The 15,177-nt window shown below is 42.0% G+C and overlaps 2 protein-coding genes across 2 annotated transcripts in view; one reads left to right on the top strand and one right to left on the bottom strand.

Moving 5' to 3' along the window:
* The window catches only part of LOC145455596 (5-hydroxytryptamine receptor 2B-like), a 176,945-nt gene that overhangs the window by 44,342 nt on the left and 117,426 nt on the right, over nt 1-15,177 (top strand). The window lies entirely within an intron of this gene.
* On the bottom strand, nt 189-13,541 carry LOC145454961 (axin-1-like). The gene is made up of 11 exons (XM_080332888.1): nt 13,224-13,541; nt 9,400-9,687; nt 8,125-8,257; nt 7,860-8,063; nt 6,741-6,853; nt 6,546-6,672; nt 5,846-6,017; nt 5,698-5,785; nt 4,341-4,803; nt 1,416-1,489; nt 189-1,130 (listed from the first exon to the last, which is right to left on the bottom strand). The coding sequence occupies exons 1-11, from the start codon at nt 13,388-13,390 to the stop codon at nt 497-499; spliced, it is 2,463 nt and encodes an 820-aa protein (XP_080189014.1). The 5' UTR covers nt 13,391-13,541; the 3' UTR covers nt 189-496.

The following is a 15,177-nucleotide window of genomic DNA, read 5'->3' as shown; positions in this document are numbered from 1 at the left end:
CAAGCTTGTTTAAGTAAGCTAAATGCAAAACCAGTTAAGCTCGCAATGCAAGCAGCGAAATCCCTAGCGATAATTTTAGTAGAAGTAGAAGTACTTGTACTATCAACGAACTTGTACACCATTTTGACATTCCCATCAAAGCACTTCGGCATTAACTATCATGTAACACAGACACTTGCATAGCAAGCTTCACTCAATTTCATCATGTATTACGAAGAAAAAAATTCATACAAAATTCATATTCAACTTATTATATAAAAAAGGAGGTAATCACGCAACACAGCACCTTCGCACACCCCAAAGGAATGGCACGGTCATCGGGATGTATCGTCTAGTAAGCATGATAACGATTCGATAAACGATTGCACTAAATCGATGCAGGCAGCCGACGTCGTAGCTGAACAGGGACGTACGATGCTTTTAGCACCAGCGCCCATCGACTGCATATGAGAAATATTCTAGGCCCCGACAGATGTACAGGCTGATCAACACAGGGTTATGTTTTTTCCTGTATTTTAGCAACGACGCTCTTTTCGTAAAACGGCAGCACCTCGTCGTTGTCGCGAATCTCGAAATAAGCGGGGCCATCTATCTCCTTGGAATACTGCTTGAAGAAGTAGCTGTAGTTTCCCCGCCGTCGCTGAATACTGTTTTTGAATTGCTCCAAAGTAATTTCATTACCGGCGATACGTATCTTGTACCACATCTCCTCGTTCGGAAGTTGGTAGAGGCACGTGGTTTCGACGTCTTGAGGCGAGCCGTTTGATTCACTGGCGGCTTCCGGAGTCCGCGCCGTGTTTGAAGAATTCCCGAGAGCTTGCCGCTTGGACGGCTGTCCGCCGTGACGCAACACCGGCATGGACCCGGACACGACACCAATACCGGGCAGAGTCAGACTGGCCGCTGCGTCGTATTCGCTTTCCGTTTCGGCGATTAAGCGGCGCTTCACCTCGTCCAGCATCGTGGTCGGGTCGGGTCTGGGTAAAGGCGGCATGTGCATGTCCTGCGACGTGGGTTGGACACGAGACCGGCCGTGGTACGGGTAGGCTTTGCTCGTGCTCGTCGGGAAATTGTCTCTCGGATTGATGTACTTTCCGGCTTTCGGTGCGACTCCTTTCTTTTGCAACGGGCTGTAATGCAAAACAATGCTACAGATACAACAGGCGGTCCAAGTCAGCTGGTTAGCAGTGCTAGGCACATGATTCGAGTACTCAAATCAGAATCGAGTATTAATTCTGATTTAAGTCGAGTAGGGAGAGATGATATTCTCAAGCACTGAACAGTCAACAACTTTTCCGTAACAGAACCGGTACATTTGCCATTTGTAATGGAGCCGGCCGACCAAAAAAATTGAATCCAACCAATGGCTATACCCAGTTACGACATAATCTGAAACAAACGGCTGTACTACGTACTTCACAGGCTCTCCAACGTCGCCTTGCTGCTTTATCCATTCGTGCACGAATTCCCGTTTATCCACGGGTAACACCTGTATATCAAGCAAGGATTATTTAAGCGTATCAACAACCTCACTCATATTTGGATGTGGATACAGCAACTGCGCCCTGCATAGCGCGTTCAGTATAACTTAAAACTCACAAAACACAGTACACTGTAGTTGGCTAATCAATTTGGCGTTACATAACATGATGGGTCATGGAAAGAACACAAACATTTAATTGGACACAAGAATGACATTTGGCCATTCAAATCCGTGCGCTTGAATGCAACCAATTAGATTTATGTCGGTAGTGACTTCCGACTAGATACTTTCCGATATGACAAATTTGCAGACACCAGAGAGTATGCTCAAACCACGGTAAGGATTACAAGAAGAAGCATGACTTCACGGCATTACACTGTGACATTAATTGTAGACACACACTCAGATCACAGACAGAGTCAGGGTCAGTGCACATATCAGGGCTAACAGCTATCACAGCACGTTAAACCTTCTACTAAATTGCACAAACTCAGAATTTCAAGAACCAGTAGTTCGCACAGTTGTCGCTCAAAATAGCACTCTATATGGGGATGAGGCTCTGGGCCAGGGGTTCTCAAAGAGTGGGCCATGGCCCACTGGTGGGCCACAGAGCATTTTGAGGTGGGCCACAGAGCTATTTAGAAAATTTCAGAATTAATGTAAGTTAAGTTATATTTCTCATGTTATTCACTAAAAATATATTCGTAATATCTAATTATACGTAGGCCACATAAAGCTTTTCATCCGTCTCTGATTAGACGTAGTAACACGTATGAAGTCAGCATGTGCAAATCGAAAACGTTAGGGAGAAACGGTGGCTTTTTCTACTGGCTATGACAACCTACGGCTAACAGCAACTAAAATAATTTCAAGCGTATAATAACTGGAAGATAATGCTGAAGTAACCAAGTATTCCGACATGGTCGTATGTCGTTGAAAGGGGTGTGCAATGAACTCGCAATGAAGGACAATTGATGTACAGATTTACTGTACTTCGGCAGGTCGTATTATTGCAAGCTAAAAATAGCCATAATTGCAAATTATTAGCAACTTCAGGTGGAGGTATACTGCACCACCGCAACGAATCTTAATGGATTGAGGATTTATCTGAGCGTATTAATCTTTGAAGTCAGTTCAAAATGTCCGACCTGGTAATCATTGTACATAATGAAAGAGTCACAGGAACTGATTGTATCATTGGATCGAAACAAAGTACCGTAATTTTCCGAATATAGTGCGCCCCATGTATAATACGGACCCTTAAAATGGCGTGTAAATTCTTGGGAAAATCCTGTACCCATGCATAGTATGCACCCTGCATTCGCAGTACACGAATAGTTGTGTTTTAGTACACGATGTCCTTCTGTTTTGCGATGTCACTGTTGAACAAACATGACATAACCATCGCTAATCATAATAAAATTACCGGCATTGTCTGTAAACTATAGTAGATAGCAGCCAAAGCCTGCGACGCGATAAGTTCAGGCTATAGCGACACGACATCTAGCGCACGAGGCCTATCACAGATGCGATTGCTCAGCCCAACGGTTATGTCGTGCGCACTAGGACTGTTGGATAGGCGACTGATTACGGAAGCGATTATATCTTGCGCGCATGGCCTGTTGTATATGCAATTGTCAAGGCCTGCCGCTGACGCGATGAATTAGTGAGGATTGCCGCGCGCGCGTGCAGCAATGCTCGTGCTCAATGACCTAATTTCGCTCGCGTACAAACGGCAAACTAAAGTAGTAGGAGATCATGTGCTGTGCAGGCGACTCTCGTTAATCGGCACCACGCTTCTCCCTAATTGATAGCGTGTTACACTGATGATACGAATTACTGGGCGCGATGGCTGAAAGTGATGCGCGATTGGAAACAAACATGAAGAAAGGTGTGATTTCGTTTTTACCGAGGGAGATTTCTTTCAAGGCTTGTTGCTCCCATGTATATTACGCACCCCCTATTTTAGGGCAAAAAATCAGTAAAATTGTAGGCTACGCATTATACATGGAAAATTACGGGTACATCATGCATATTGAAAAATCTTTCTCCACTTCTCTGTAGTACCCCATTCACCAATGAATTGTTCGATGCTGGCCCAGAGTGATTATAATATTCCCCACAATAATATCACTAAAGTCTCAATCACACGGTGCGAGGATACAATACGATACATACTTACAAAATGATCATTGTGTTTCGCGACGCGAATGGAGCAGCGGACGGAATTAATCTACTTGGGAGTTTTTAGCAAGCTAAAAATCATAAGCTTATGATTTAGCAGGGCCGTAACTGCCGCACCCACACCCCCAATTGGGGGATCTCGAAGGGGCCCAAGGTTATTTCGTTGGTTTGTTGGAGGATATTTATTCAACTTGAATTTTATTTCGCGCTTCGCGCGATTTCATATTCAAGGAGATCGAGATTTAAATATCATCAGTTAAAGAAAAATGCGCATATTTTAGAGAAATAGGCATATCGGCGCTGTCCATGACCACGCAAAACAGGATTATGATTCTAAGATATCAAGTGGGCCACAGCACATTTCTAAACCGGGAAATGGGCCACGGCCAAGAAAGGGCTGAGAACCCCTGCTCTGGGCTAACGTGCTTTGCGTGCATTATATGGGTAGAGTCTACCCGGTGACTATGCATTTGGAGATGAGAATTTAAATATAAGGAGCGTACATTTCAAAACAAAACAATTCTCAGAAGTATATCACAGCACGTCAGACTTTAGCACAGATGATAGATAGGGCCTAATTTAGGAAATTTCAGACATCTCTGGAACTTTAAAACTATCAAAACACCCTGGACATCACGCTTGTATAGTTGATAAATAAACATAAGAAACATACCGGCATATCAGGAACTTCTGGAACTTCGTTCTGAGTCATACCCATCGGCACCTCCTTGTATTTCTTCAGCATTTCCCCACGCCGATCGACCTGCAGCTGTTTCAAGCTGTGCTGAGACACCGGGACCCCTAGGTGACCCCTAGCGGTCTTCCTATGCAATCCGTCGTGCGTTTGCGGCGGCTGCAAGTGCTGAGTCCTCGACTGCGCAGGGTTCCCGTACGGGCCGGTCCGCACGGGCGGCGGAGAGCTCCTGCTGGGACTTTCGACCGGGTTCGGGGTCTTCATCACTCGCTCGATGTGGTTGTCAAGGATGTCGTCCTCGTTGTCCAATTGCGAAGACGCCTCGAGCATCTCCTGGCGGCTCCGGTCTTCGGCAACTTTTTTCAGCTTCACTTCCAGTTGGGAGAAGAAGCCTTTTGGGTTGTCCGTTGCTATCGTAGCCAGCTCTTGCTTATATTGACATCTTAAGATTGACGTCCCGAATATCATTAGTTTCAACGATAAAAAAGAGCAAAAGAAAACGATCTCGCAGTGATCAGGGTTGCCGCACATTTGACCATGTGAGACAAAGAACAACGACAGTTCAGTACGTAGCTTTGTAACCACAAAACTAACCCTAGCCTAAAAACAAACCCTAAAATTAACCCTTACGAAAACCACAAACCCAAGCCACGTAATTAACCCTTCCCGAACCCAATGCATCAAGTCCCCAATGCTTAAGTGTCACATGTAAATTTCACACTCATATACGTTCACCAGTCCACGAACCGGTGAGCGAATTGTCATATACAATACATCGTTACGAACCGTGTCCCTAGCGACTGTTTTATGTAACTCACATTCGACACGTGTCGCCGACTATAGTTTGAGCTACATTCAGGGATTATGAATATGCACAACGTGAAAAAAACGGAGTTCTGATCTAAGGGATGAAGGAAGTTTATCCGAGATTTGAATACCCCAACCTAATGCGACACATACACGCAGGGCTGCCATCAACAAATTCTGAGCAGAGTAACGGTGAAATTTCCGAGCTGACGACTAAAAAAACAACCATCACTTCCGCCCAGTTCTGTAATCCCGGGCATATTGGTTTAGAGTAAGCCCTTGGTCATATCGACTGTGAAACTATTGCGACCTGTGGCGACCACTGAAAGGAAGACTAATTAAGGACGAATCTTATAAATAAGCAAATATGTTGTTTTAAAATACATAATACATACATCATATTAAAGATGAGGACGGTATGAGAAACCTGCTAACATGCGGAGCTCAAAACTACAGTTTTTGTACATATACCAAGTGGGCGGGTTTCATATTACACAGATCACACACATGAAGACCACGCTGAAATTACCTTCTCGTCACAGGCACAAAATATTCCTCGGCCGGGTTATAGATGGCGTGATTTCTCTTCGCCTGGTGACGGACTATCCGCTTCTGATCTGCAGAGAAAATTGAACAGCGTCGCAAAACCACAGACCAACTAACAAGAACAATCTCACGTTTCTTCGAGCCATAAGCCGGGCCTCCCTCTAAATCGATGCTGCCGTCCGTCACCGACAGCGTGTCGGACGTCGCGTCCGATGACGCATTGTCACTTGCGTTGGCCGAAGCAGGGGGCACATAATATTTTGGGGCGCTCGGAGCAGCGTAATACGGATATGCCGGGTTACTCTGGAAATATGCAAGGGTTGAGAAGAATAACCACACGCCGGAGCAGACAGGTAACAAAGCACTTCTACTTAACTCAAGTGGGATCTGCCTACTTGTGCTACTTATTCATGCGGCTATGCTTTTAGACTACTGGTAGGCTCTTCTATTTTTACTTGAAGTTTTTCAGCAAAACTATATGCTTTCACAATTTGGATAGTGACAAGTAGACAGTAGTTTTGGAATAACTTTGCATCACTTTGACGGGTGAAATTGTCAGAAGAGCCTCGCGAACTTTATATTTATACGAAGATTCTACCTATATGCAGTGTCATTACTGGCTTTGCACTTGTGACGAAGATGCATCTTGCAATTCGATTTACTGCTTAAATTATGTGACCCCTCAACCAAATCTACTCTTTCGGGCCATTTTCTACTTCCACTCGAATTACTTTTGACAGACTTGGGAAATTGTTACTTGTAATTGAGAATAAATTATTGATGTCACTTAGAACTACTACCTCTTGAGTAGCTCCAGGAGAGGGTCATTACCTGATCGGATCCCGGAGAAAATACAGGATTCTTCAACTGGGCCGCTCTTTCCATTGCGGTTCTAGCCAAGGACTGCTGAGCAGACGCGCTGCTAGCACGTTGCGCCGAGTTTGGAACTTGATTCTCGCTGTCTCGCATGTAAAAAGCGACACCGTTACGTCTCGCGATCTCTAGCGCGCGCAATCAGACACTTACGTAGCAACTTGAGTCGGCGGGTCCCAAACTCTGTCTTCGTTGATACGCGGGAGGTATAACGAACGGCCGGCGCCGTTGGCCTGATTGCCGGCTTGCTGTTGTGAAGAATTGTCCTGGGTTGCAAGAAAAAATGCTATTCTCATGCAAGCCATTCGTAATGAAACAATGAAACAGGTCTCGCTTGCGACACGAAAGGTGACAACGTCGATCGGACTGGTGCTTCCTACAGCGGATCAAAACCATTTCGAGGACAAACAGAAAAAATGTGAGAAAAGCATTTACAGGCATCGATACCCAGAGTCTTGTCCGGCAAAAATTGGAGTTACTTGTCATGGGAGTTTTGCACATCACATTTGGCAGGTGGTCGAGTAGTGAGGAGCTGTATCCGACCCATTACCTGATACTATTTCAGCTATTTTGCTCTTTCAAAGATATTTAGCAGCAGAGAAACTTAGGATCGCGAAACAGGCTGACAAATTCTACGATCCAAGTCCCTATAGAGCTGAATGGGAATGTAAGGCTGACTTGTGGATAGAAATGTTCAGATCTGGACTATGAATCCGCAAACATGAGGCTGCGCGGCCAAAAAACTTTCATCTCCATAATCAATTAAATCATGTTACTGGTACCAGTAATTTATTAAATGAAATAGTTCGATAGCAACAATTCCCCAAAACAAAACAAGAATGGTCAATTCTTTATCTTCAGTGCATAGGCTAAATGAACCAATTCATGCTTGAGCTGCATAAAAGCGATACATAGCTGAAAATCACGTACCGTGGAAGATGGGAAAATTGTATAAAAATATATTAGAAAGATTCGGGCAAGCATCACGATAAATCGTCGGAAATTATTCGCATGAATTCAAATCGGTCAAATATCGCCTCAAAACGAAACGCTACACCCGTAATATTGATGAAATTGTCGGAACAAAAAAATGGGACTGAGCAAGATGATACAAATTGATTAGACACCTTAGAGTACACGACATCTAGTCATGACATTATAGAACTGATGCCATTGAGAGTTCTTAAAAAAGAATACCGACAATAAGTTTGGATCTGTAGAGAATTTTTAGCATTGTAGGTGAGAAGGCAATAGCATAAAAATATTGCTTACGGTGATCTCGTTTTGGCTTGCAACACTAGATCCAGCTTGTTGTTTCGTGTGCTTAGTCTCGTGCTGCATCATATAGTTGAAAAACAAATCACTCTGGATAAAAGACGAATACAGCTCTTTCTCAATATGACGTTCGATCTCGTTTTGAGCAGAGTCGAATAAATTGGATCCAAAGTCGAAGTTATGCAGCCCAGTATGTTGTGACTGAAACGTAACAGAATTTGACATCATCTACGAACCAAGGTCGGGCGATGTCAGCTCATACCTTTTCAAAGCCTTTTCGTATTTGACGTGATATCGACTGTCTTGTTTCATCACGTAAGATGGAAGCCACGACATAACCCTTGGGTTTATCTTTCTTCATGTACTCGGTGAAAATCTTTTTGGCAAGTTTACACCTACAATTCAGAAAATGCAGCTGCTGAAGTAGGCAATGTATCTCATCCATGTGCTTTCAGTGGGCCTACAGCTCTCTAACCATTGCATATACAGATTATTGGCATCAGAACCAGGCTCTCGCAGTGATTCAGAAACTGAAGACATTCGAAGCACTCAAATATTCATCCACTACGCAATGCACACCGTCGAGTATATAGACCAGGGGTGGGCTAACTTTTTGGCTCGCGGGCCGCATTCAACATCTGAATCTATTTGCAGCCCACACTATATTGAATTAAGATTATTAAACAAATACTTTATTTAATTATGTAGTGACCAAGGTAATATGTAGATAATATATATGTATATTTAAAAAAAACATCGATTTGATGATAACATACAGTCGTACACGCGTCAGAAACATTGAAAATATTTTATAAGCTGATCGTCTTCAATAACCTATTTATCAAAATTAGGGATGAAAGTCGGTTGTGCAGATTCTTAGAATAGGATGTAGATTTGAATCTGTGCACAACCATCTGTTCATAGATTTGCTGACGCTACTTTTGCTTTAGCTCGAAGACACACTGACACAATGCTGACGGCATCATAACCATGTTACCTTTAAATTTGTTTCTACAACATAAGATAATATAAATAGAAAATTATTTTTCACTTATCGAGGACAGCACTAAACGTAATCAATTTGCAGGAATTGCCAATTTAAAACATCGCTCATAAACTGAATTATTTCATTTCCGTTTTCACGTTCTGCGAGGCATACCAAATAAAACCTAGGGTATTGAGGTCAAGCTATTACGCTAGCAATAAAATAAGAAATAAACATCATAGTAAGACGATAACTTGTCATTGTCCTGATGAAATATATTCAGAAAAAGTTCAGTCAAGTTTTTAATACGCATTCTATCGATGTTTTTAATAAGTTTCTCGAGGCTTTCCGAGCACACAAATAGGTGTTGCGGGCTGTAGTTTGCCCACCCCTCATATATACACATATGTGTATCTGCACGTACAGGATAACAAAACAAATTGATCATGGTCACAATGGCACAATTATTATTAGCCTACTGCAATTGATGGAAAAATTCCATGGAGAATCAATGCAAAACTACATTTATACCTTCAAAAAGAATTATCCCACCTTTTTTCGTGTGTTTCTGTGTCATTAGTGGCTTTTTGGGAATTTATACTATTAGCAGGGGAAGAGCCATTGGAGCAATTGTTTTTAACGCCGAAATCTTTGAAGCCTTTGCAAGCGAGCCAACAGTCCAGCAGTTTTTCTTTGTTGCTTGCGGACAAAAACTTGTAAAATAGCTTTATTCCATCACTATCGTCCAAAACATTGTGCAATGACAGTTTCCATCTTTCGCAGGGGATCATAGGCGAAACAATACCTTCCGGCTCAAATCCCAGGTCAATGTCGCTTCTCCTGCAGAATGATGATGCGCGATGATGACCGATATCCACTACCATAAAAATATGTATGCCTAGTGGCTCCACAATCAGGTAAGAACTCATGTTCATGCATTGGATATTTCACAATTAGGTACTCATGAATGAGACGGCAATTGGGAACAGCTCTTAACTGAAATATTTGTGTATTGGGACATGTTAGCCTAATATGCAGGCCGTGTTATTTTTGGCATATGCAAAAACTGCCAAAAATAGCTTATTTTTGGCATTTTTCAATTTTTATTTTTGGCAGTTTTGGCATCGACCTCTAAATAGATATTTTCAGACTCGAATTAGTCATAAAAACGCTTTATTTTGGTCAGTTTATCAATAGAGACCAAAAAATGTGCAGAATCCACTTATAATCAGTACCAACAAACAATAAGAAGAGAAAAAACCTAATGAATACATAGGTTAATAATATCAAACGAAACCACAAAATGTGCAGTATCCATTCGGCATCGGTGCCAATAAGCAAAAAGAATGAGAAGCCTAACAAACACGCTCAACACCTGATTGTTACAGCTCTTGAATAGACTTAAATTGTTTGCACTGTAACAGTGCTTCCAAACTCAGGTCAGCAAAGTTTCTCCTGAATTAATTTTTCGCCCAACGAATCTGGGAAACATCGCTTCAACAGTAGCCGTTGAGGGAAAGAATGTTGCCAGTCCTCCACAAAAGGTTTTCAGAGCTTCAAAATTTCGGAGGGCAGAACCGCCTTCCAAGCATCATGAAAAGAGATCACTGCGCTAGTGCCATCGATCTCACCGCGGAGAGAATTTTCTTCCCGATACTTTTCCAGGAGTTACCTGTGTTGTCACTCAACACATTCTATTTTGTAGCGTGACCATCCCATCTCCATCAGTAGTCTACCGATATATTTTAGGAGGATTTTTGTCACGTCAGATGGCTTTAATATTATCAACTCACATGGAAGAGTCCTGGGAAGGTTAGCTTGTTTAGGAACAATAACGCAACAAGACTGTCTGGCAAAACGAGATTGCAGCTCAGAAATAGCCAGACTGTTTGTTGAGTCACAATGTTCAACTCGATCACAATGCAAAAGTCGTGGTTGAATTTGGGGGTTCCAGATCCATGAGCAGAATACAATTTATATTTTAGTAATCAGTACAGCGGCAGCTTTCCATTGATACACGTTTTATCAAATTTAGCCCTCGGCAAGCCGGTCAAAAATTGCCTTTGGACAAATGGAAAGTATGACGTAAACCAAATGCAGTCAGCCGTTCAATCTCGCTGTGCCCACACCATTTAGGACACCATGCTTTCTGTCCTAATGGGTGGGCAGGACCCATAGAGTAAGAATCCTGCCCTTCACACACGCTCTTCTCGCGTGTAATGCGGTCCTGTTAACACAACACCATGAAAGAAATACACTATTGGCAAGCCGTGTTATTTTTGGCATATGCCAAAAATTAAGTTATTTTTGGCATTTTCAAATTTTTATTTTTGGCAGTTTTGGCATCTGGCTCCTAAAATGCCAAAAATAACACGGCCTGCTAATATGTCATGAAATGTACATCATGTGTCTCATACATTAATGATTGCAGCAATCTACTTGTTGAAAATGGATAGGAGTAACTAGCGGTGGAAAATCAAGGGGTAAGGAATATTAAAATTGTTGACTTCGTATATAATAGGGTTGCCATATTTTTGCAACACAAATTACGGGCGCTCTTTAGCGCCCACTAGTGGATTTCAAAAGAAGGTATGATCACATTGTGGATCAATATGACGTCACACCAGCAAAGCCTTGTCTATCGACTGGAGGTGGTCACGATTTGGTTCAGGAGTATGTCGTTTGTGTAAGTTGTCACCAGGGCCGAAACCACATTTTTCAGACCCCACCCGCCCAAATATACACTGATCTTGAACCCAAAGTAGGGTAATCAATGCCACTGCTGCGTGCTTACTATATGCATCTGGTCGTTGAATGATTCGAATGAATTATGTCAAAAATATTGGTTCTTCCGTATATTACTACATAATTTGAACCTCTCTCCGCCTACATGATCAGAGTTAGAGGTAGAGCTGGTGGAGGAAGATGACTTCGAAAATGCAAGGAGCGTAATTGTACATCGTTAGGTCATGTCCAAACGGCCTAAACCGACTTTATGAATATAGGCTACCGTTATCTTGTAATTGCAATAACAATTAGACTTTTTTCTGTAACTGAATGTTATTTTTGTTTATTTTTGATCGCAGGTTTTGCTGCAAGGGTGGTAGTCCCCATACATAAAACCAATATATGTGATAGTAAATCACGCGCAGGGCGAAGAAAAATTTCATGCAGCATAAATCTGCCTTAAAATAATACTGTTTATGTTGATTGAAAAAAGAATCGTGAGCTTACTTCAAAATTCCGGACATTTAGGCATATTTTACAAATTCCTCCCGGACGTAATTTCAACGGAGAAATTCCGGACGTATGTCAACCCTAGTCTACAAGTATTAGGCCTATCCACTAGATAGAGTGTCACATGCAGGTAATAACAATAATGCAGGACAGTGAGTAGGCCTACACTATGTGTAAATGTATTTGCCAAAATGCGGATTAAGATAAAGCTATCAGAGTTAACTGATCGCACAAAATGACGAGCACCTGTAGTTTAAAAGATCTCGCTCACCTATACCACACACCAACGTACTCAAGTTTTGAAAGTATATTGCTGACAGTTAATACATGTCAAAATGAAATTCAGGATGTGTATTCATGTTTACACAGAAGGAAACTCACATTCCGCCACTGCAGTCTACATTTAAAAACTTTGAATTTGGAATATTTAATTTACGCGTTTTCTTCAAGGTGTTTCTAATTTGCCATAACCAATTAAAACAGCGTTCACTCCTTAATTCTCATCACAGCTTTTGGCCTATGATGGCTTGTGTAATTACTAGGGCAAGCTTTTGCAGAGCTTTTTAACAGCTTTCCGGCAGCTTCCTAAATACTCATAAGTAATGTAGTATGGTGTTTTAGGCTGTTTGGAGGAATTGCAACTTTTTGCAACTTCTCTCCATTTGTTCATGCAACTTTTTGCATGTTTTCTTTGATTATTCATGCAACCAACTTTTTACTGGAAATATTTGGTACTATATGGAAATATATCGCTCGATTATTTCACTGTCGTTTAAATTTGAGGAGCTTTCTGATTTGACGTACATTCAGACTAGACCGCCGAAAATTATTTTCATAGGGTCAATTTTTCAGGCTATTGATTTTGTTAAAGTCGCCAACACTGAGTTTTGCTACAGTGCCATGGACACAGACCGATTCGAGTGTCTCACGGCTCATACCCTAATAACGTCAAGGAAGTTGCGCATGAATGCAACTTTTCAGTGCAACTTTTGTGAAAAATAAGTGCAACTTTCCCCAGATTTGACTGCAACAAAAACTTTCCTTATTGATTACATACCCTCTAGTGATAAATCTCTGTAGTCGATTGATTAATATTGTTTGACAAGTTCACATAATATACCAAAGTATATTCTTAATACCTTGGAGTAGCCGTTGAAACCTCGGATTTTCCGCTGATACTGCTATGCGTCGATTGTCGTCCGTCAACCGAAACCACATCATGCTCTTCGCCAATTGCAGGAGGACGAGGGCAGGACAGCGTAAAGTTATGGCCTTGGAGAAAATTCTGTACACCAATATCGTTCATTCTTGTTGGGTATCATTGGGATGATGTGCGGAATAATGTCACTCTCTTCATTGGAATTAGATAACTACAGCGGCAGGCACCGTAACAACAGGAAACCTTTAATAATAATAATAAAAAACTGGAAAAAAGTCATGGTCAGCATAACAACATGACAACATGACTTATTTGTAAATTTGTTTACTATTTTGGCTATGACTCAATGAGTCTTCAATTCACACCCTTTTTTGAAATCGCGCACAGATACGAGTATAAAGCGAATACAATACGGGCAGGCCGAATTACATCCATTCAACCTACAGATGTCCCAGTCAAAATGCTGAGTGTAGCAACGAGTAAGGAGTATAAGTGGGCAGAAAATGATGTTCATCACAAATCTACCTATAGAAGCTATATCCACCAACAATTTTGTCACCGAAGTATGGGCACCATCACTGTATTTAAAAAATGCATCAAAAGTATAGAGGCATCGGTCTTGATGCAAAAATACTGTAAAATTTGCAGGTTCCCGAGACGCAGCAATCAATCGAATTCACCTTCGAACAGAACACGTCAAAACGTAATTAAAAGTCATAGACAAAGTCAAGAAAGCGAGATCCGAGCCATAATCAAGGTGATATGGCGATAGAATTAACAACAGTCAACTTCAGCCTCGATGTATAAAATCCAATCTATATTGATCGCCAGAAATTTATTTGGTACAATACCGTATCCTATCCAACATACAACGTCACGGGCAACTCTAAACGGCGGAACGAGCGGACTGCGGAACTAGCGGAACTTGCGATACTAAACGGCGGACCAAGCGGAACTGCGGACCGGGCGGACCATAACAAAATAGCTCAATACTAAACGGCGGACCGCGTAACAGCGGAACATGTAATACTAAACAGCGGACCAAGCGGAACTGCGGACCGGGCAGACTATAACAAAATAGCTCAATACTAAACGGCGGACCGCGGAACAGCGGAACATGTAATACTAAACGGCGGACGGAGCGGAACTGCGGACCGGCGGACTATCACAAAATATGCAATGTAAACGACGGACCGCGGATCAGGCGCATCTCGTAATTTTCTCAAGTTATCTTTTCGTGGACTTTGTTGAAGCTTATATTTTGATAAAAATTTTGTCAAGTAATTTCATTTTGTCAAGTAATGTAGTTCTTCAACGTCTAGTTATGAGTTACGACACAATTTTACTTTATTCCATGTCGTTTTGTACTTTATATGTTTTGTAATTCTAAAATGTAGTAAACTTTTAACGGTAATGACATTGTAATCTGTTGACACCGGACCACAGTGTCAGTTCTATAATAGAACTTCTATTAACAATTTCATCATTTCAAAAGACTACAACATTGCGATAGAATGAAAAGATCGGAAGTTGTAGAATGGAGGGAGAGATAGCGTAGTGGCAACAATAAGCGCCCACCTATCTGGCGGACCTGGTTCGATTCCCGTCGGAGGTTTATCTGGGCTTCTCTCCCCCACCGTTGCCGGATTTCGAAGCGACTAGGAGTTGTCCATGGAATCAGACACCCACCTTGGCCTAGCTAGGCGATGTAAAGAGGAGGCATGCGCACTGAATGAAAGTAAATAAGATAGTATAGAAAAAGGAACAATAATTAGGCGGCATGTCATGGGAAGCGAGATCGATAGGTCAGTCGTGGTCCGGTAATCTTGAGGATGGACTGTATTCTTACGTCAGCAAAAAAGCCCAGTAAAAGACCCAATGAAAGAAAGCACTCACAAGAAATGGAAAGAACCAGTATAGGGCCGCGGCCTCAA

This window comes from Botryllus schlosseri, chromosome 14, assembly GCF_051294905.1.
Source record: "Botryllus schlosseri isolate E-star chromosome 14, Bs_hap1, whole genome shotgun sequence".
In the NCBI taxonomy this organism is placed as follows: Eukaryota; Metazoa; Chordata; class Ascidiacea; order Stolidobranchia; family Styelidae; genus Botryllus; species Botryllus schlosseri.
This window is presented reverse-complemented; position numbering and strand designations above follow the sequence as displayed.